Source organism: Mus caroli, unplaced genomic scaffold, assembly GCF_978045245.1.
Source record: "Mus caroli unplaced genomic scaffold, Mus_caroli_1 scaffold_10, whole genome shotgun sequence".
In the NCBI taxonomy this organism is placed as follows: Eukaryota; Metazoa; Chordata; class Mammalia; order Rodentia; family Muridae; genus Mus; species Mus caroli.
Window position 1 is genome coordinate 93,924,702 of NW_028227265.1, and position 20,344 is coordinate 93,945,045.

The window sequence follows — 20,344 nt, forward strand, 5'->3', positions numbered from 1 at the left end:
CAGATCCTACAGAGAATCGTGATTTCCGCACCCAAAGTTCCAAAACCTTCTGTGGACAGAGGGAGAGCTGGTTTGAGCCAGTGTCTTTCCTCAAGTGGCAAATGACATTGCAAACAGGTCCCCGGGGCTACCTTCCTCACCGGTGGGAGGAAGAATGGGTGTGTTCACATGGTGTCAGAGGTCATGGGGTGTGCAAAGGGAGTGAAGTCAATGGGCAGAAAGGGGCAATTTTCTTGGTGGCTAACCACACCCCAAGTCCTCAGCGACACCTATTAAGATCTTTGTGCGTATTTAAAAGTTATACATAGCCATTAACAAGAAATGAGAAACTAATGGGTTCGGTAGCTGAAAGGTTATTTTTAGATAGAGATACAAGGGCCTTGGATATACTTCTCTTTGAATGAGTCATCTCTGGGCGTATATATGGAAAGACCTACCACTTCTTAATTATTTTCTTTCTCTCCCCTTTGGTATGACAATAAATATTAGCGTCAGTAGAAAGCAGGTACTGATATATGTTAAATGAATTTCATGGGTTTTGTTTTGTTTTTGAAGACAGGGTTTCACTGTGTAGCCCTGGCTGACCTGGAACTTGCTATGTAGACTAGGCTGGTCTTGAACTCACAGAGATCCACCTGCCTCAGCTTCTCAAGTGCTGGGGTTACTATGGCCAGCTGTTAAATGACTTTTTAAACCAAAGGATCCACAAGTGGATCTAAAATAGAGATCTCCTATTGACAGTTAGACCACCAGTGCTCCATCTTGGCACTGGTCTTGTCTGGCAGGGAAGTGTGCTCCTTGCCACTTGGCCCCGCCCCCACTTCCTTCTCAGGCCTGGACAAGTTGATGCTGCCAGATAGCAGTGCCCAAACTCCCTGGGGTTGACAGATGAGTCCGGGAACTGCAGGGAAGAAACAGATGCAACAGGAAGTTCTACCCTCCACCTCTGGCTGCGGAGGAATAAAGGCAAACACCTCGAGTGCTTTTGTTTGTTTGTTTTTTCAATGGCCTACACGCTTTCTAAGAAGACAGACAGTCTTGGGGTCTTTCTTTTGAACTAGACAGGTGGATTTGATTTCCAGCCAGGTCTCTCAGGGGAACAATGGTGAGAGCTCTGGCAAACTGGAGACTAGAGCAGCAGGGTTAAACTTTAACTCCCGTCCCACATCCCACCCAAGAATCCTAATGTGTGGGAAGAGAAATAGAGAACATTTCCTCCTACTAACACACCCAGGCTTCAGTAGGTACTGCTCTACCTCATTTAAGTGCAAGTTCTGGGCCTGTGCCATTTAGTCCGCACCTCTGCAGTACATAATAGATTCTACTCATCAAAGATTCTAGTGCACTCAAGCACTTGGAGGTTAAAGGGCTTTGCTCGTGACGCAATAAAAACAAATTAATATAAGACTTTTTTCTTTATTGGGAAGTTGTTTTTTTAAATAACAGTTTGACAAAAGGGCGAGGTGACTCCAAAAATGGGCTAGTGAGGCAGGAGTCCGAACTTGGTTCTGTGGGGATGGAACTGCGCTCAGGACCTTGCGTGAAGCTAGAACTGTACATAATCACAGGGGTGGCGGTGGTGGAGGAATGCAGACTCTGAGAGGAGAGGAGGCTGGCGTGTGTGAAATGACATCCCCAGTCTTTCATACTTATATTATACATGTATATATATAAAATATTACATCCAAGGACGACAGTCATTTGTACCATTTCCCAGGGTAATCCGGATGCAGGCAAGGCAAGGGCATGGGGCAGGCGTGGAAGGCGGCGATGGAATGGCTCAGAGAAGTTGTAGGAGCTTCAGGGACTGCAAGAGGGCCCCTGGCTCTGCCGAGGCCAAGTACTGGCAGCAAAGCCAGTCCTCCAGTTCCACACCCCGCCTTCGGTCCACTGCCTTCTCAGCAAACTTCATCATCATCAGGGCTCGCTTCATGTCGATCCAGTTGTGCAGAGTGTTACACAGTACCTCCTCTGAGGTGCACGGCTGCTCCACCAGCTCCCGCCGTGGCCCCCACAGCAAGCACTGCAGCACCCGCTTAGCTTCACCTATGCGGATGCGCTTGATGGGATCAGCCTCAAGCAGTAGATGGGCGAGCTGCTGCAGGCCGGGAGAGTAGAGGGACAGTGTGGGCAGCGGGGGTAAGTCCTCCCGCCGGTAGTCTCGCTCCCGGAGCTGGGCTCGCACCTCGAATGGGTTGGGCTGGTGGAGCAGCTCATAGATGAGGATGCCCGTCTGGAACTCATCAAACTTGCGGTACTGGGAGGCAGACACAATCTCGGGAGCCAGCCGGGCCTGGCTCTTCTTCTGTTGCAGGTTGGTGGTGCCTCCTGGCTTTTGCTTGGCCTTCAGGAAGTTGCTGATGATGAGCCTGGGCAGGTGCTTCTCACCAGGGCCTCCCTGGCATGCGGTGGTGGCTGCGGGCGCGGCAGAAGGACACCTGGATGTGGTGGTGGGCACGGTAGGAGTGGCAGAGGGCCCGGGGGAGCTCTGAGGGTTACAGTGCGCCAGCAGCAGGTTCTCCAGACACAGGTCCCGGTGGATGATCCCATGTTCCTTCAGGTGCTCCAGCCCGTTGCAGAGCTGCAGAAGCAGGAAGCACACCCGGCGCTCATAAACCTCAGGCTCCGCCCGGTGGCTGGCCATAGAGTCCCGCACAAAGTCGGAGGCAGTCTGATGCGGTACCTCCCGGGTGATGACCACCACACAGTCCTGCTCCTGGGCAGGGGGCTGTGGGGATGCGGCAGGCACGGCGTCTTTGCTGGATGTGTCAGGGGAGGCAAGCATGCTGGAGGGCACAGAGGCCACAAAGTGGCCGCAGTCTTGCTGGATGTTGAAATGCACCGGCACAGACGGGCTGCAGTATGAGGCTGATTTGGGTTCTGGGGTTTTGCAGATCTGTGGCAAGAAGGAAAAGTGAGGTTAGGAGTGGGACCTGTGGTTCTGTGAAACAAATGACCGGATAGTTGGCATCCTCATATCAAGAAGCAAACTACTTCTTACTTTATATCATACATTAAATATCACTTAAACGGGCGCACAAGAACTTAAGGAGTTAGTGCTAAAGCATACAATTCTTAGAAAAATATGGAGGAAATACAGCATCCCCAAGACTCCGGTTCAAGCAGCATTTTCTTTCTTTCTTTCTTTCTTTCTTTCTTTCTTTCTTTCTTTCTTTCTTTCTTTCTTTCTTTCTTTCTTTCTTTCTTCCTTCCTTCCTTCCTTCCTTATTAGATATTTTCTTTATTTACATTTCAAATGCTATCCCAAAAGTTCCCTATACCCTCCTCCCGCCCTGCTTCCCTACCTACCCTCCTCCCGCCCTGCTTCCCTACCTACCCAGTCCCACTTCTTGGCCCTGGCATTCCCCTGTACTGAGGCATATAAAGTTTGCAAGACCACGGGGCCTCTCTTCCCAATGATGGCCGACTAGGCCATCTTCTGCTACATATGCAGCTAGAGACTTGAGCTCTGGGGGTACTGGTTAGTTCATATTGTTGTTCCACCTATAGGGTTAAGCAGCATATTCTCTCTCTCTCTCTCTCTCTCTCTCTCTCTCTCTCTCTCTCTCTCTCTCTCTCTTCCTACAGTTTTAGGATTTGGCCATATTCTCTTACGCTGCCTTGCTTCCTAGATTTAGGTAAACATGTAATGCCTGCTATATGAAATGGCCCAAGGGCTGACTCATGCAGATGGGTGCAGGAAGCTGCGCTCTGCTCCAAGCCAGAGAGAGCCTTGGCAGCAGGAAGAAAACAGTGCGCTCCCCTGGGAGCAGGGAGCCACGGGGCTGGAGGGCATCCTCAGAATTGAAAACAGGAATAAACAAGATGGGTAATCTCAAACTTCCCTGTGGGAGGTGCCTGGGGATATCCACACAGCCACCATCTCTTGATCTATCAGCCATGAGCTCTTCTGCTCATACTGATAGGGTGAGCCACCAGGGGAAAGCTTATATTCCTCTGTGAGCCCAACTCAATTGGAGACTGTCAAACTGGTCCCTTAGATCCTCTTAGACCCCAGTTTCCTTGTAATTACACAGGGAGGGACTGAAGATGGTCTCTGTGCATCTCTGTCTCTCATCCTCTGCATTTCAAGCGATGCTGCCCAGGTTTAGAGAGGAGTAGACAGATACCTCCAATTTACGGATTATAAAACGTCAGCAGCTGAGGACCGATCATGATGCTGTTTACAAAGGACAGTGCAAGCCACCACCATGCTGTCCACCATTGCTGCCTGTTGTGCATTCTTTGAAAGAGAGACAGAAAGACACACACACACACACACACACACACACACACACACACACACACGGCAAAGTTTGGTTGCATATACTGTTCACAGGCATTTATTTCTGTTGTAGCTATATAAACCTCATTGCATGGAATTCTGCACTGAAGAATGCATTCAACCTTTGGGAAAAAAATATTTTTTTAAAGCTAACCAAGCAGTGGGTAACATGCTAATGCACACATTTCTCTATTTTGGAGGCAGAATTGAAATTTCAAAGAAGTCTATCTGCCCCAGAAATCGCTTCTTGTTGCATTAATAAAGCTGATTTGGAATCTAGGTGCCTTGCCTCAGGTCTCCTTGCAGCATACCCAGCCACACTGCTTTTAAATGTCATTCCTCTGGAATCCTGATGAGGGGTGGCTCTGAGGTGTCAGAGTGTGTATGTGGAGTTAGGGGTATCCAAGGACAACTTCCCCTAATCGGTTCTCTCCCTCCATTGTGGATTTTGGGGCTCCAACGCATGTTGTCAGGTTTGTACAGCAAACGTTTTCACTGGCTGAGGCATCTATCTCTTTGGATTGAAACACTTTGAAATGAAAGGAAAATCGTGGGGGTGTGTCCTCACAAAAGCCTTGCCTATAAATACTCATGTGCAGACCAGTCAGTGCCTGTCAAGGCCTCAGTAGACAAGTGGAGGATTGTTGCTGGAATCTCTTTATTCACACACACACACACACACACACACACACACTGGAGACTCGCATGTGTGGGGCACCGTGTTGCTTATGGGACTTTCACAAAATAGCTCCTTAAATCCCACAGAGTTCAAAGCAGTAGATGGTTTAAGAGGAGAAACTGAGGCCTTATAATCTGAAACTAGTTACCAAACCAATAACCTGAGAAGAGTTCTTTAAGTCAAATGTATAGGCTCTGGGAAAGAGCACACCAGTTTTAAATATCAACTCGGCAGCCTTCGACAAGTTACGGGAGATTCTTATCTGAAGTGTCTATAAAGGAGCTTCAAATATGGAACTAGCATATATGGGACCAGGCTCCAGTAACTACAGGGCAAGGTTTCTGTGATCCTGCTCACATATCTTTCAGTAACTGATGTCTGTGTGACTTTGCCTTGTCCTCACTCTGCTTATAGAGCCTTATTTAATCTACATTGCTGACACTGAACTCAGAGCTAACATCCTGTAACCTGTATTTTCTATGCAAGGCTCACTCTGACTCCCAGCTTATGAACACTAACAGTCCTTGAGCACACTACACTTGTGTATGGAGGGTGTTAAACACCAAACTCACAGACAACACCCACAATGAAAAGCTCAAAATCCGAGAAAGAGAGGCTCTGCACATACCAAATATAATAATAATAATTAACAATAATAATAATAATAATAATAATAATAATAATAATAATAATTGGTCTGAGCAGAAAGCATATGCAGAACATGTCCTAATTCCCCATCATCTGAAATCACACACCAGGCTATCTCCAAGTTTTCTTGCCCCGCACATGTCCACAAAGGATGGGAAAGCTTTCTGAGTATTGATTTGTGGGTTACAAATGCTTGTTAGTGGGTAGATTATGTTACAAATATGGAAGCCATAATGCTGATGGCCAGTGGCCTGCATCTTTTGCTCTGTTTTCTCTGTGCTCTGACTGGGGCTATGGTGGCTCCCAGGACTTAGCTTAAACGTGGCAGGTATGGCTTTGGGCTTGGCCCGTGGTGAGTCTGCAATGACAAGGTTGCTATGGTGACTATTTTTGCCATGTAGTCATTTGGTGGCGGTGCACAGCTATCCAGAACTGGTTTGCAAGTTCTCTACAACCTCTGAGTCTGGGCCAGGCCCTGGCAGGGCCTGGGAAGGGTTTCCATGGTTGTCTTTCCTTCTAGCTATGAAAGGCTCCAGGCCCAACAAACACAGGGGCCCAGAGCCCCAACGGAGCCACTGACATTTTGCACAGAGCTGCAAATGAAGGAGCTGGGTAAATAGTAACTGAGCTGGATGTATTACAAAACCAGTGAGATGGGCCTTCAGAAAGACCCCAAGGCACAGTCACCCCCTCCACTGAAGAGCGTTGCCCCAGGAACAGCCGCCCAGCCCCCTCCCAAGCCTGGGTGGGGCATTAAGATCCTTCTCCAGTTGAGATGAAGAATGAGGAATGCAGACAAGGATCTTCACCTCTATCTCCCCCCACAGTTACCCATCTCAATTGCAGGGGGCCCTGCCCTTGGTTTTAGCTCCAGAACTTTCCAAAGACTTTGGGCTCGGCTGAAATTTCAGACTTTGTGCAAACTTCTGTCTTGTCTTAAGCTTTGAGAGTCCAGTTGATGCGTAAATAAGGAGAAAGGCTCAAAGGCTCAGTCAGCACAGGTCCCATAACTATGAACTGCGGCCCTACATGGCTGAAAATCAGCTTCTAAACCCACAAGAACTCATGATTTCCCTCTGTTTTTGCCACGTACTCGTGGAGCTGGTGTATAAGAGCCAGTTTATGCCTGGATATTGTAGGTCAATGAGTCTGTGATGGGAGGTCCCAGAGCCAGGCACAAGCAGGTGCCGATCTGCTCTTGTTCGCTGGGACTCAGAAGCAACACTGCATTTGATTTCAGTGTCGGGTCTCTGCTTAACATGCATAGCCGAACAGCGCCCAGGGACACACAGGCGGCTGGGAAGGAGCCCAGCTCCCCCTCCTGTGGGCTCTCAGATGACTGTATTCCGTCTAGACTGCACCGCTAATGAAGTAGAGCAGCTGCACGTGCCGAGTGAGGCTCACAGCTCCCTCCTCCTCCCCCATTGCCAGACCAGGCACATTTACAAAGCAATAACGCCTTTTCTAATTACAGTATCGCTTCATGAGTATTTGATGCTGTTCTCCAAATGTCATTTTTTCCCCCTATGATTCAGTGGAATGTGGCTTCTCCAGGAAAGTCAACTAGGCATCCTCTGGGACCCTCTTCATTGGAGACGAAAGCTTATCTTCAAGTTTTTCTCCTGGTGGAAACTCCTAATGTAATAAGGAGTAGTGCTTGCTTCTATCATCTTCTGGGAAAGCCTAACTATATATTGTGTATTGGGAGAAATTGGCTCTAGATTCCAAGCTACTCGACACAATAACTCATGGATACGTAAAGAGTCTCTGCTCAAGGTTTGAACTCAGAGCTGGGCCCTCCTCTTGGTTCTTACCACGTAATCCCGTCACTTTCTTTGGATTAAGTTCCTTCAAGATTGCCTGAGACCTCCAGGTTTAGCACCAGGAGGCAAGGAGAGAGCACAGGGCAGAAGCAAGGCGAAGAAGATTGGCGGATGAGTCACACACCAAGTTCTCACGTTCCCGGAACATCTAAACTCCTGTCTGCCCTCTCCTCTCACAAACTCCACACAGTGACTTGGGCGTTCAGTTCATCATGTTCGGATGATTTTTTTTCAATCACCCTCTCCCTTCCAGATGGCCCCCGATTTCACACAGGGGCAGTAAGAAACACTTGTAATCACAACAGCAAACAAGGGAGACCCCAGGATGGCTGAGCTGCCGGCAGAGCCAGAGCTTAGGTAGAGTGCTCAATGCATTTTCAACTTGCCATACTCGCAAGTCAAATAATGGGTATTTTAGGACATGGCTTCAGTAGAAGTCAAGAAGCAAATATATTGGACACAGACATCCCAACAGAAAAAGAATGAGCCCTTTATATCTTTTGACTTCAAATGGGTAAGGGACACAAAATGTAGCTTACCCAGAAGGCAGCTTCTGGGTTCAGACCTGATGTGGCAATGAAGGACTAAACCTTAGGAGCTCTCTTGGGACAGCTGCCTTCTTCCTCCCCTTCCCTCCCTCTGCTCTCTTCATTTCCTGTGGCATTGGTGATTAAAGCAGGGGCCTCACATATACTAAGTGAGTGATTTACTACCGAGCTAGATCCCAAACCGCCCCCACCCCACCCCAACACTTCCTTTGTAAGACAAGAGTTTTGCTGACTTATCCAGAGGGGCCTTGAACTCACTGTGTAGCCCAAGTAGCCTGCTTGGTAGCTGGGATCACCAAGCCTGGTAGTATTTTCTTATTACCAGTGCCTCCTCTCTTGGCCATAACCTGATGCAAGTCTTCTGTGATCTTGATATCTGTCAACTACATAGAGCATCCTAGTAGATGACCCTGTACCCTCTTTACAGAAGGGTGGCTTCTAAGTGTACACTGGTCCCTTGGACATGCTCATCAGGGCTCTCAGCCACCTTGTCTGGTGGTATCACACGTTCCTTCAAAGAAAAATCTCAAGTAAGATTCACGGCAGTGGCATAGACCCACCACCCAAGAATCTAACGGTAACAGTAAATACCGAGCAAATGTTTGCTGTTGCTTATACTATTGAGGGCAATGCCTGAGTCTAATGCTCTTGCCTCCATCACTTGATGAACAGGCATCTTAACTATCCATTTCCTCTACTGGATTATAAGCTCCTCAAGAAAGCTCATGTTCACACCTCTATCTTCCTATCTTTGTGAAATACCTAACACAGAGTAAAACAAAACAAAACAAAACAAAACAAAACAAAACAAAACAAAACAAAACCTGCCTGAATACTTGAATGAACTCTGCTGCACTAAGCTGCTTCCCATGACAACCTGGACCACAAACCTAAGAGTGCCCAGACCATATCTTATACTCATGCTAGGAATTTCACGGCGCTACTTCCCAGGGCCAGGCAGAGAGTGAGATCACCAAGTACCAAGTATAAAGACAAGCTTGCTAAAACTTGGAGAGGTGGGAAGAACCAGCCAACCAGACCATCAAACAGAAGGAGGGTAGTACCTACTTTTACGGCATAGATGCTGCCTGGGTCCTCAGAGCAGGTGGCACAGTAGTAAATTGCATCCCCCGAGTCACAGCAAGGTTTGTTGCACGTCAGCTTGAAGAGTGACCAGTAATTCTCGTTGAAGCGCAGTTCCTTTTTCTGGCCACCCATGAAGAGGTCTTCACACTTGGTCACTAGGCGGGCCAGGGATTGTGTGTAGAGGCCCCCAAGCTTGGCATAGGTGCCCTCCTTGCTGCTGATGCTACTCAGCAGGCTGTGCAGCTGAAGCTGGGTGCTGCTGGAGGAGGCCTGGCTGGACACACTGAGCTGGGACGATGACGTGGAGGTGGCCGCTCTGCACTGGAGACTGGGGCTCCCACAGCCGCCTTTGCTGTTCGCCAGCCCTAGAGCTGGAGCCCAGGGAGCATTGCCTTTGAAAGCTTTCTCTAAAGGCTCAGAAGAGGAGAAGACATGGTGGGAACGGTTTCCAGAGTTCAAGGAACAGTTAAAAGGAGGCTCGTCATGGGCACAAACATTGGTTTCTGAATGGCTTAGGTTCAGCTTGGGACTTGCCGTCCGTGGCTTAGGGGAACCTTGGGTCCAGAAGAAGCCATCAGGGGAAGAGGCGGCACGGCTCACTATCTTTTTCTGGGGCAGAGGAGGAGGCTGCGCAGGACCACCACCAGGGGACACATCCTCTGTGGAGCCTGATGGAAAAGGGATGGGAGCGAAGAGCTTTTTCCCGCTGATGGTGGGTGAGTGGGTGGGTTCATATGATGGACCTAGAAAAAGAAAGCAGAAATCATCAGGCTGGAGATCAATGCCCCTGGCTCAAGTGCTGCAGGATTATTATTTTGGAACTGGTCAAAGCAATTAATTTTATCATACTTCTTTTTTATTTCTTTCTTTCTTTTTCTATTCTTTTCTACTTCTTTACATGGCGTACTCACAGCGAACAAACTGCAATAGTGGTACACACCGTCGGTGAAGTCTCCCTGTGCCCCTCCCTTAGCACTAAGGTCCTTTCAGAGGACTTCTCAGCCAGCAATCTCTCATGCATGGTCCTGATGTCCCAAATAAATCTGCATGCATGGGAACAAATCATTCTTTGGAACGCAGCTTTTCTTCCCTATCTTGGAGAGATGTAATGTACTTCATCCTCTGAAATAGCAGTGTCGTAATATCTTATCATAGGTCAGCATCATTTTTCAGCTACCCAATCTCTTGATAAGACACTGGGGTGACTCTATAGCTTCAAGAAAAATGCCGTAAGAGCATTTTTTCACGTAGCTTGAGTCCACTTTTTAAAAAAAAGTCAGGTTTAAGAAAGCATCATTTACTAGGGTAAAAGAGCATGCTTCCTACCCATCTTTTATGTCTGTTTTCCCATGACGTGTGGATGTGTTTGTATGTGTACGAGCAAGGACACACATGTGTGCATGAATGTGGAAGCCAAAGGTCCACCCTGAATGTCATTTCTCATGTGTCATTTACCCTGCTTTTTCAGAAAGGGTCTCTTAACTGGTGGGATGTTCACCTACTAGGCTAGTAAGCTGGTCAGCAAGTTCCAGGAACAAACCTATTTTCTGTTTCTCCAACACTGGAATTACAGATGATATCAGCACGTGTGTGTGTGTGTGTGTGTGTGTGTGTGTGTGTGTGTGTAACATGGGTTCTGGACCTCATGTCTTCATGCCTGCACAGCAGGGCAAACACTTTAATGACTGTGCTATCTCTCCAGTCCAAATCTCCCTGTGTTAGTAGTATATAGTTCCTGTATGTGTTAGCGTGTAGTTCTTTGGGCTTTTACAAATACCTCTGTGATGTTAGAGAAAGGCAAGTATGTAGAAATTTTAGAAATCAGAAGGACCAGAAATTCAAAACCATCTTTAGCCACATATCAAGTTCAAGGCTAGCTTGGGCTACAATGAAGCCCTATCTCAAGATAAAAAAGAGAACCAAATAAAGAGTAGACATGGGGGTGGGTGGCTGTGGCACACTGTCCTCCTTGCCCATTTTCAGACTGCAGTGGCTTCTGCTCTTGCTTCCTAGTTTATCACAGATGATCAGGATCAAGGTAGCTGCCTTTCCTGCCTGGCCCTGCTTAGTTAAAGGCAGGAATGCTCAGTGAGGATGTGTGTGTGATGGGTGTTCCTAGCTGCAAGGCTAAGTGAATGACCTATGTTCCTCCCAGGAGGCTTGGGTTAATGAAAAGCAGCAGGGACTAGCAGGCTTTCCATGTGTAGGTACTCTCCCCTCACAATCAGAGCAGACAGTGTTCCAGAACCAGCCAGTGTAAGGCAGGGAGACTATACTGGACTCTGACCTTAGCAAGCTCTACAGACTTCTAGTCCTCAGGTGTCCTGTCTCATGCTTCCCAGGGAGGTGGCTCTGCTCCCACGGACTGGGTTGGTAATGGGGACAAAGTTTACAGTTGATTCATTTCCTCTATATTCTAGCAGAAGTGGAGAGAGGGCTATTGTTTTCTCATGCCCTGGCTAAAAAAAAAGTCAGGGGCAAGGCCACCTGCCTATGAGGCTCCCCAAGTCCAGAAGGCCTCTGCTAGTGAGTCCCTGTGTTCAGGAACAAGAAGGCAAGTGCTTTAGATACATCCATTTCCTCATCACATTGCCTTCCGGGTACCAAAAATCAGCCCATGCGTTATCACTAGTGCAATGGCTGTGAGGGTTGGGGGTAGAGTGACGTCTGAAGACTGGGCTCGTGCCTGAACCAGCACCTTTGGGGTCAGAGGCAGCGTGCCTAGAGTCAAGGTTGCTTTCCCCCCCTCGCTGAGGTGCCAGTGGAGCTGCTAACCAGTCCGTGTCTTGGCTTGTCTGTTCTTTATAAGCCTTTTTCTGATTTCCTAAGCTTGACGGGATCTGTCCTCACCTTTAGTGTCACCTTTAGTCTCTGGATGTCACCAACATGCCCCCTTTATGCTTTTACTAGGGATTGAGGGCAAAGGGCAGGAATAAACTACATTAAAATCTATGATTTTAGCCACTCTCCATTTCAACCTTTCTGAACATGCTTTTTGTCTGACAGTCATCCCCGAAACCGTTGTGTAATTTAATCTCTATGGCTAAGTTGTTCCCATCATGCCTCTCTCCAATTCTAGTCCCTACACTGAAGACTGGTCAACTGTCTAATCAGGAACAATGGAGGGACTCTTTAAAAACATTTCCATCTCACACGCATTCCCTCGATCTCCAAGAAGCATCAAAATGTCAGTTAGAGACCCTGCACTGAAGCAGTGTTCAGGCACCTGAGAGAAAGACTACCCCCCTACCCTGTACTGTGCCCCCATGACAATCCTGTAGGAACTAAGTTGGTGGACAATTTTGACTGGATCTAGATGCTATCGCTGCTTGGGCAAATCTGGTAAGTATTAGGCGTTCTGAGTCATGTATGGCACCAAGGATTGGCATGTAGGCTGGTCAAATATGTTTAACATCTTAGATGCTGTGAATGTGTGCTAGGATGCTTCAGTTAACAAGGGGCACCGCAGAATTGCTCCTGAATCGCTTCCTGGCCCAGCAGAGGGAAAAGCCTGAAGTCACACAAAGCTTATCAGTGATAAGTAGCTCCCTTCAAGAGTAGACTTCCTGTATTTAACTGGGCATTATATACACACATAAAGATTTTTGTATTTTTGAAAATTAAGTGGGCCTGGGGAGATAGCTTAAGTGATAAAGAGATCCAAGTTTGAGCCCCAGAACCCATGTCAAGAGAAACATTTGCAATTCCACCAATAGTTTTGAGGAGGGGAGACAGGCAGATTTCTGAGGGCTTGCCCTTCTAGGCTACTTGGTCAGTTTCAGATCACTGAGACTGTTCCTTAAACCTTAAAGTCATCACCAGCAATAAAACATGGAGGATACTTGAGGTTGTTCTCTGACCTTTACACAAATGAGCACACATGTGCACATGCCTCTATCTGTGCAAGCAGGTATGGGAACCACAGTTGGTGAGAAGGCCCCACAGTGAGCTACAGACACCTCAGGGCCTTATAATCTCTCCAGGATGGATGTACTTGGACTACTTTGAAATGGATGTTAAGATGTGACTTTCTACAGTGAACTGATTTTTTTAGCTGTCACTCCAGAGTGAGAGGGGACTGACCCAGACATGTTCTTGATTCTTTCTTAGAGAACCATATCTTCAACGCTGCTCTGGGCAAAGAGCTTTTGGATGCTGTGTTACCTAAGTCACTATCCACAGTAGCTGCTTTGGTCTGCTGCGCTCACCAAACCAAGAAGAAGACAAACATGCCCTGACAACTGAAACACTTTCATAGTTCCCAGGTAAACCATCTGTCAGGGAAAATCTACCTAAAAAAAAAAAAAAAACAAAAACATGAATGGCTTTGGCCAATGGACAGAAAGACTCAAATTCAATGGCACATGAAACTAGTTCTGCCACATCCTGGCTGTCTGCTGGTATTGGACCGACGTCTCCAGATTCTGATTGACAATGAAGAGCAGGGGATGCTGGGAAAATTTTGTGGGAACTAGGCAAGCTCTCTAACATTGAGCTAAATTCCCAGCTGAGTAATGCTGTGTATGAACTGAGACAGAGGGTTCCAAACGCCATTTCCCAAGTGTTCCTTCCAGTCTTCACTCCCACGTATAGCATACTCAGAGATAAATACCCAGCATCCCTTTAGTGCCTGTACTTCTAACAAGAGAAAGCTCCTCTGGAGGAAATCATCACCTGCGGCATGCTGGGTGAATCTCACAAAGGTGGGGGGAGGATGGGAGAGTGTATAATAGTTTGGTATCTTTATGTTTAGACAGCAAAGTCTGTATTTCAATGGTTAGGGGAAAACAGGTTGCTCCCTCCTCAGAACGGAGGGCAAAGGTTCAAACTGTGGTAGCACGAGGTCTACCTTATGATAGAGTCTTCTCTTCTTGCTGGGGTTTAATAGCTACTTCCACTGTCTCTTCGGTCGGGAGAGCAGGGCTCACAGAGGAAGTGGTCAGCCCTGTTTTGAGCCACATTGAGTGAGCTTTGTCCAGTTCTTCTGTGTACCATTATCTGCCTGAAGCCAGGCTGGAGCAAGCACAAAGACAGAAGGCACAGTTCCTCCTGAGATCTCCAACTTCTGCACCTTTATGTTAGCCACTGCCCCAATTATAAAGCCAATTACATTGCACTCGTGCGTGTGTGCGTGCATGTGTGTGTGTGTGCGCGCGTGTAAACTTGCAATATTCTATGGATTGACACTTGCCAACCTAATGTAGCTGAGCAAAGGGCTACAAAGATTTGCCCGCTCTTTGGTTAGTATTTCTTAAGCACCTACTAAGTGTAAAACATTAGAAACAAGTCAGACGTAGAATCCTCAACCCAGACCCTAGAGAAGTTTGATTCTCTCCTTAGAGATGAGCAAAGAACAGCCAAACCACCTGTGTAGGCACCATGCCATTTAGGAAGAGGCAGTGTGGGAGGTTTCTGCCAACAGATAGGAAGGCGAGGGGCTCAGGTGTTCGTTCTCCAGCTGCACAATTTTCCAGGAGAAGCTGTGGGGACTTCTCTTTTGCTTCCAGAATCTGGAGCAGCTCAGAATCACATGGAAAAAGAAAGAGGCTGGGCGGGACTACTCTTTTTTTTTTTTTTTAAGGATGCCTTGCTTTTCCAGGAAGATAAATGTGGCTCGAAGTGGAAGCATGCTATTAGCATTTTGCAGCCAGATAGAAGATGTGGCATTGTTGAGGAGTCTCTCCAGACCACTCGATCATCCCGGAAAGCAACAATCAAGGCTACGGTGTGGTTTGCGTGGAGGAAAAGATGCAGGTTCTCAGTTTGAAAGACAGGTCCCTGAGGCCTCCTCTGCCTGCCAACAGCCCAGCCAGGCCTCTGAGATTGGGATCTTTCGACCCCGTGCTGGGACACACACCAGTGAGCATTTTCTTCTTAGATAGTTAAACCAAACCTCATTCAAGTCCCTTTTCACGTGCTGTCCATAGAAGAGCAAGCTGGCAGTTTTGTTTTGTTTTTTAAGAGGACGAATTGATGATTACTTAAAATGCATCCAAATTTTTGTGCACCTATTTTACTTCTTTTAAGAATTTGTCTCACAGATAAGATATGTAAGCCAAATCTCCCCCGTGAGTGTCTCAGGATCCCTCTTTAATTTTCTAACAAAACAGCCTAATTATACACCGGCAAGAGAAAGATTTAACTGGTGGCTAACAATGAAAAAAAAAAGAGAGAGCAGCTTTAAAAACAGAGGTACGCTCACGGTTCTGACTTGAAAGACTTCAAGTACAAAAGTGTAGACAACTGAATTTTATCACTTTGATTCTTAATGACAGGAAAAAAAAAAAACATGTTCAAAGTGGCAGTGAACACAAGACGAGGTGTCAGGAGAGAGGCTCCTGGCTGCAGACCTCTCTACCTTGTTTGCTCTTTAATCATAGGTATGGATGAGCTTACTGACGTCAGACCTTAAATGGTACATGACTGTAATGAAATGCATTAATAGGAGAGTTTAAAGAAAACTGATTAGGATGGACCTTCTTTGCTGGCAGGGTAGCCTGGGATACTGGAGGTATTTAAACAGTAGATTTTCCTCTGGAACAAACCTCTCTGCCTTAGCAACTTCTGGGACAGAATCCCCAACTCAGTTCTTGACGGGCTGGGAGCATATGCTATGCTGGGACAAGTTACTTATATAATGTATTGGACTGAACCTATGGATTTAAGACCTAGAGATCTAATAAGCCCGTCTAATAAAACACACATTAAATTTAGGTCTACAGTTGTGAGTACGTTTTGCAGATCTCTTTGAAAACAACCACTTTTTTTGTCGTATTTTTGATTGGAGATTGTCCGAGAGTGGAGCCAGTGCTGGCTGGAGGTCAGACTGTCAGTCACTCTAACTGCAGTCTAATTTTCCTGTCTGTCTCCTTGACAGGCCTTCCTATCCATCCCCACCCCCTTCCTGGCTTACTTTCCCCACAGCCCTTATTGCATGTGTGGAACTAGCCATGTGCCCTGTGAAGAAAGGGACTGGGCAGTTATTTCTGGATCTTCAGCATCTGAAATTGTACCCAGTGTGTAGTTTAGAGCAAATAGCTATCAAATGGTTGGCAGAGCATGTATATTAAAGAGATTGGCAGAGCATGTATATAAGCATACCCTACCCAATCCACACATATGTATGTATTTTTTTTTAATTTACTGGCATTATTGTGGAGAAAATCAAGCCTATTAAAGCCATAGTATTTGGTTACATTCCTCTGGCTCTGACTTCCTAGCTATAAAATGGTGACGTTCTGGCTCTTGTATTGGGTGAGGCTCTATGTCCAGGGCATGGTTAGAGCTCTCTGCTCTGTACTGTTGCTGATGCTGGTGGCTTCCATTAAACAGAAAATTCTAGCCTCTTTCTTTTCAATTACTCTGCTAAGTCAAAGATGGAAATGATCTTAATATGACACGAAGTCTGTTTTTATTTGTTATTTTGCAGTTGCTTTGAGTCCGGGTCTCTAGTAGACTAGGCTGGCCCGGATTACCGCATTGCTGCAGATTCCTTAGCAGTCCTGATGCTCCTGCCTCCTCTTTCCAAGGGCTAGGACTGCAGGCCTGCCCCGCCCTCCTCAGCTTTAGATGTGTATATTTAAAGGCAGCCACAAGGGCCCTCTGGCCATTCAGTCAATGATGTCCCATCTTAACCACCCACCCATTCTCCAAAACAGATCCGAGCTAACGGTAGCGTTTGTTTCTCCAGAACCAAGCACCATCCAAACAACCGCTAAGCTGGCTTTGGCATTCTACACAGAAACTCTCTGCTTAACAAGCTGTGCCCTCAGAGTAAATGTCATAACAGATGCACTAGGAGAGTGATGAGCCCTAATAAAGATATAAAGTGGGAAAAGCTTACAATGATATCAAAATACCATTTTGTTACTTTAAAACTTGGATAAATTCCTACTTTAAAAATGTAACAGGTTTGAGCTATACTCTTGTGGGGAGTTGGTTGAGACAGGGTTTCTCTGCATATCCTTGGCTGTCTGGAACTAGCACTGTAGACCAGGCTGGCCTTGAACTTGGAGACCAGCCTGCTTTTACCTCCGGAGTGTTAGATTAAAGGCCCGTGCCACCGCCAGGCCTTATATTCTTATACAACATAAATGTTTCTTTTGCTGTTAAACCCAGACAGCAGATAGATCTCTAATTTTGGCCATCGACCTTGATAAATTCCTAGCAAATTTACATAAACCAAGGTGGTGGCAGGCTCTGGAATGTTTTTGTTTTCCTCAACTCAGGCTAAACCACAGATGCAAACCACCCAGAAAATGGGCACTACTTCACCAGTGAGTTCTTGCTACAGATAAATGTATTACCCAATGATTTCTTTTGACCAGTGAGGCTGATGCTAATTCTCATTTCACACAACTTCAGCTTGAATGGAGACCTCGTCCCTTCTGATTCACAGCCTCCGTGTCTGTTGTGTCAAAAAGTCAAGAGGCTCAAGCGTTTCAGTTATATGATAAAAGCAGACAAGAACTTGTGGGCCTGTAATATGAATGTTCTGTAAGAGTCTGAAAGCATCAGGCTGTGGTGGCGCACGCCTTTAATCCCAGCACTCAGGAGGCTGAGGTCGGTGGATCTGTGAGTGCCAGGCCAGCCTGGTCTACAGTTCCAGGAACCAATCCAATCCAAACCAAAGAGTCCAGAAGTAAGTAGACCTGATATCCATGGTGGGAAGCCAAAGAAAGAATTTTTCTTGTCAGTTTCAAAAGCTAGGTAGAGAGAGAGAGAGAGAGAGAGAGAGAGAGAGAGAGAGAGAGAGCAAATGTGCTGGTTTGCAAAGGGTCAACACACCTTCTTGACAAGTAGAACCTAAATTTTGAGGTTCTTGTCCACTGGAGAGTTGATTTGTGCATGAGAAACATGAAAATAAATTCATTTTGATATATGTCATTCAGAAAGCCATATGAGAAAATACCTTTATTAGGTGCCACCGCTGTCCTCACAAGGTGCAGGTGGCTCTCTTGTGTGTATCTCTGCACACAGCCCTGAATGCCTTGCACTATGAGGCCCAGCTCCCCAACAAAGGGTGCCCGTTTCCCCTCACCTGCACCCAGAATAGCAGCTCTGGTGGCTCCCCTTTTCTCAGCGCACACTGCTCCCCTGTGCCTTTGGCTCCCCTTGTCTCAGTACCCAGGGACATTCTTTGCTCCTCCCCTCCCTCAGCTTCATGTTTGATCACACTGCAGAAAGGAGCCGGACTTTCCATCTTCTCAAAATCATGCTTCAGAATCACTGTACCTCAACTCTATAAGCTCTGTATTCTGGGGCAATCTGATTTTTCCAGTCTTCCCCACATCCACCCATGTGTCAGGCTTGTTTTAACCGCATCTTTCCCAGCTCTGAGAACAGACCTTGTGGTTTACCCTGAGGCACTTCAGTCTGGCTGTTTCTGTGGTGGCTGAGGGAGAGGTGCATTGTATGTGCTTAAAACTCCTAAAACTGGCCATGGCTCCAAAGAGAGAGAACCGGAGCTGGACAGACCGCATGGGGGCATGGCTCAGGGACCCAGGCTTTCAGCGAATAAGCCGCCTCAGTGAAATTTTGCACAGTGGCATGGGAAAGGAAGGAGATAGGAGTCCAGAAGAGCTGCAGAAAAAGACAATCTTGTCTTTGCTACAGTTCCTCCAAATCACGACGAATACACTTCCTGTTTTTGAGTGAGAGCTAGCAGAGCTTCTCATTAGAAAACGTATAACCCACATTCGCTGGCAGAAATGTGTTGTGGGGTCCTCTACCCCAAAATTGTCCCTTGAGAGAAAGTACTTCCATAAAATGAGAAAGTCACGCCAGCACAGGTGTAACGCTATCATACCAAGGCAGCCAAGGACAAGAGCCGGAGAGGAAACACACAGAGCATGCCCAAGCGGTGACCACCAAAATCCACAAGTGCAGAAAACCCCAAGCTCCTTTTGGTGAGCCTACCCAACAGGACATATCCGCATATTACACTTCAATGGTTAATATGGCATAAGGGTGGGCAATGGCCTTACAAAGCCTTCATGTTTTAATGAACAAACATTTATGCAAAGAGTATTATATGTGAATGCATATAAATGAAACAACAAGACATCCGAGGTTCCAGGGAGTCTGGTGGACAGAAAGAACTATATATAGCTGACTTGTTAATCAGTGAACCAGGAGCATTCCAACATGCTGTGTGTGTATGTGTGAGTGTGTGTGAGTGTGTGTGTGTGAGTGTATGTGTGTGAGTGTGTGTGTGAGTGTGTGTGTGTGTGTGTTCATACACATGTATCGGCCTGAGGTTAACATCATGTGTCTTCCTCAATCTTATCTGCATCTTATTTTTCTTTTTGAGAAAAGGTTTCCAAAATGAACTTGCAGCTTACGGAGTCAAACTACAGGAATCCTCTAATCTTGGCATCTCTGGCGCCCAGTGCTGAGATTCTAAATTCAGGCCTGCATGCTTACAGAGCAAGCACTTCATCAGTAGCTCCATCTGGTCAACCCTCAACATGTCTTTGGTTGTAGCCTCCTCCTGCCCTGTAACCAAGGCTGCACCCTACTAATTACGGAGGGCGATATAATAAGGTGGCTTGCCACGAGGGAATAAACTTGGTTAGGATCTACTTCCTGACAAAGCAGCATCAGCACAGAAAGCCTAGCTCTGGCTTCCCAAATGCTGGCGACCAATAGAATCTGTAACACATAAGCATGTCTGTCAGGGGTTGTTACCTCCATCGCTGCAGGGCCTGGAGTCCGAGGCTAGGCTATCTGTGGAGCCCGTGGTGAAGCTGACGTGGGCCCCTCTGAAGGACGGGCTGAGGCTTTCTGCAGAACTCTGGCTCACTTTTTCCAAGTCAGAGCTGCTCTTGTTCATTTTTAACAGGTGCCTGGAGAGAGAACAGACAATGGACAGGGTTCAGTTGGTTTCCATACAGAGACCCAACGATGGGTCATAGACCTCCCATGCTCTCAAATGCTGGCCAGCACCAGGATGTTATAAAAAAATAATTTAGGGGGAGTAAGGATAGGGGTTCTTATGAAATCTTATTTACACAAATGATATGTATTTCCTGAGAGGGGCTCAAGGAAAAGAGTCAATGAATTGAGACAAGCACCAAAGTCCCACTGTGGGAGCAACTGCCTTTACATCTGATCCCATTTGCCATTTATGTCATCGACTATATTCGGTAAAATGTGACTAAAAAGAAAAAAAAAGAAAAAAGAAACAGAATCATCCAGTCCTCTTTCTAGTGACAGACAGAGATTGTATAAAGAGCTGCAGAAATTGAATGTATTTTTTTTTTACAGGTCCTGG

At 46.7% G+C, this 20,344-nt stretch overlaps 1 protein-coding gene across 2 annotated transcripts in view; it reads right to left on the reverse strand.

The window, feature by feature from the left end:
• Positions 1–1,413: 1,413 nt before the first annotated feature.
• The window catches only part of Prag1 (PEAK1 related, kinase-activating pseudokinase 1), a 53,215-nt gene continuing 34,284 nt past the window's right edge, over positions 1,414–20,344 (reverse strand). For both annotated transcript variants that reach the window (XM_021170718.3, XM_085844018.1), the window contains exons 4-6: positions 19,759–19,916; positions 9,052–9,812; positions 1,414–2,896 (exon numbers count right to left, since the gene is read on the reverse strand). In XM_021170718.3, the coding sequence (XP_021026377.1) occupies positions 1,781–2,896; positions 9,052–9,812; positions 19,759–19,916 (2,035 nt within the window). In that variant the 3' untranslated portion in view covers positions 1,414–1,780. The remainder of the gene's footprint in view (positions 2,897–9,051; positions 9,813–19,758; positions 19,917–20,344) is intronic.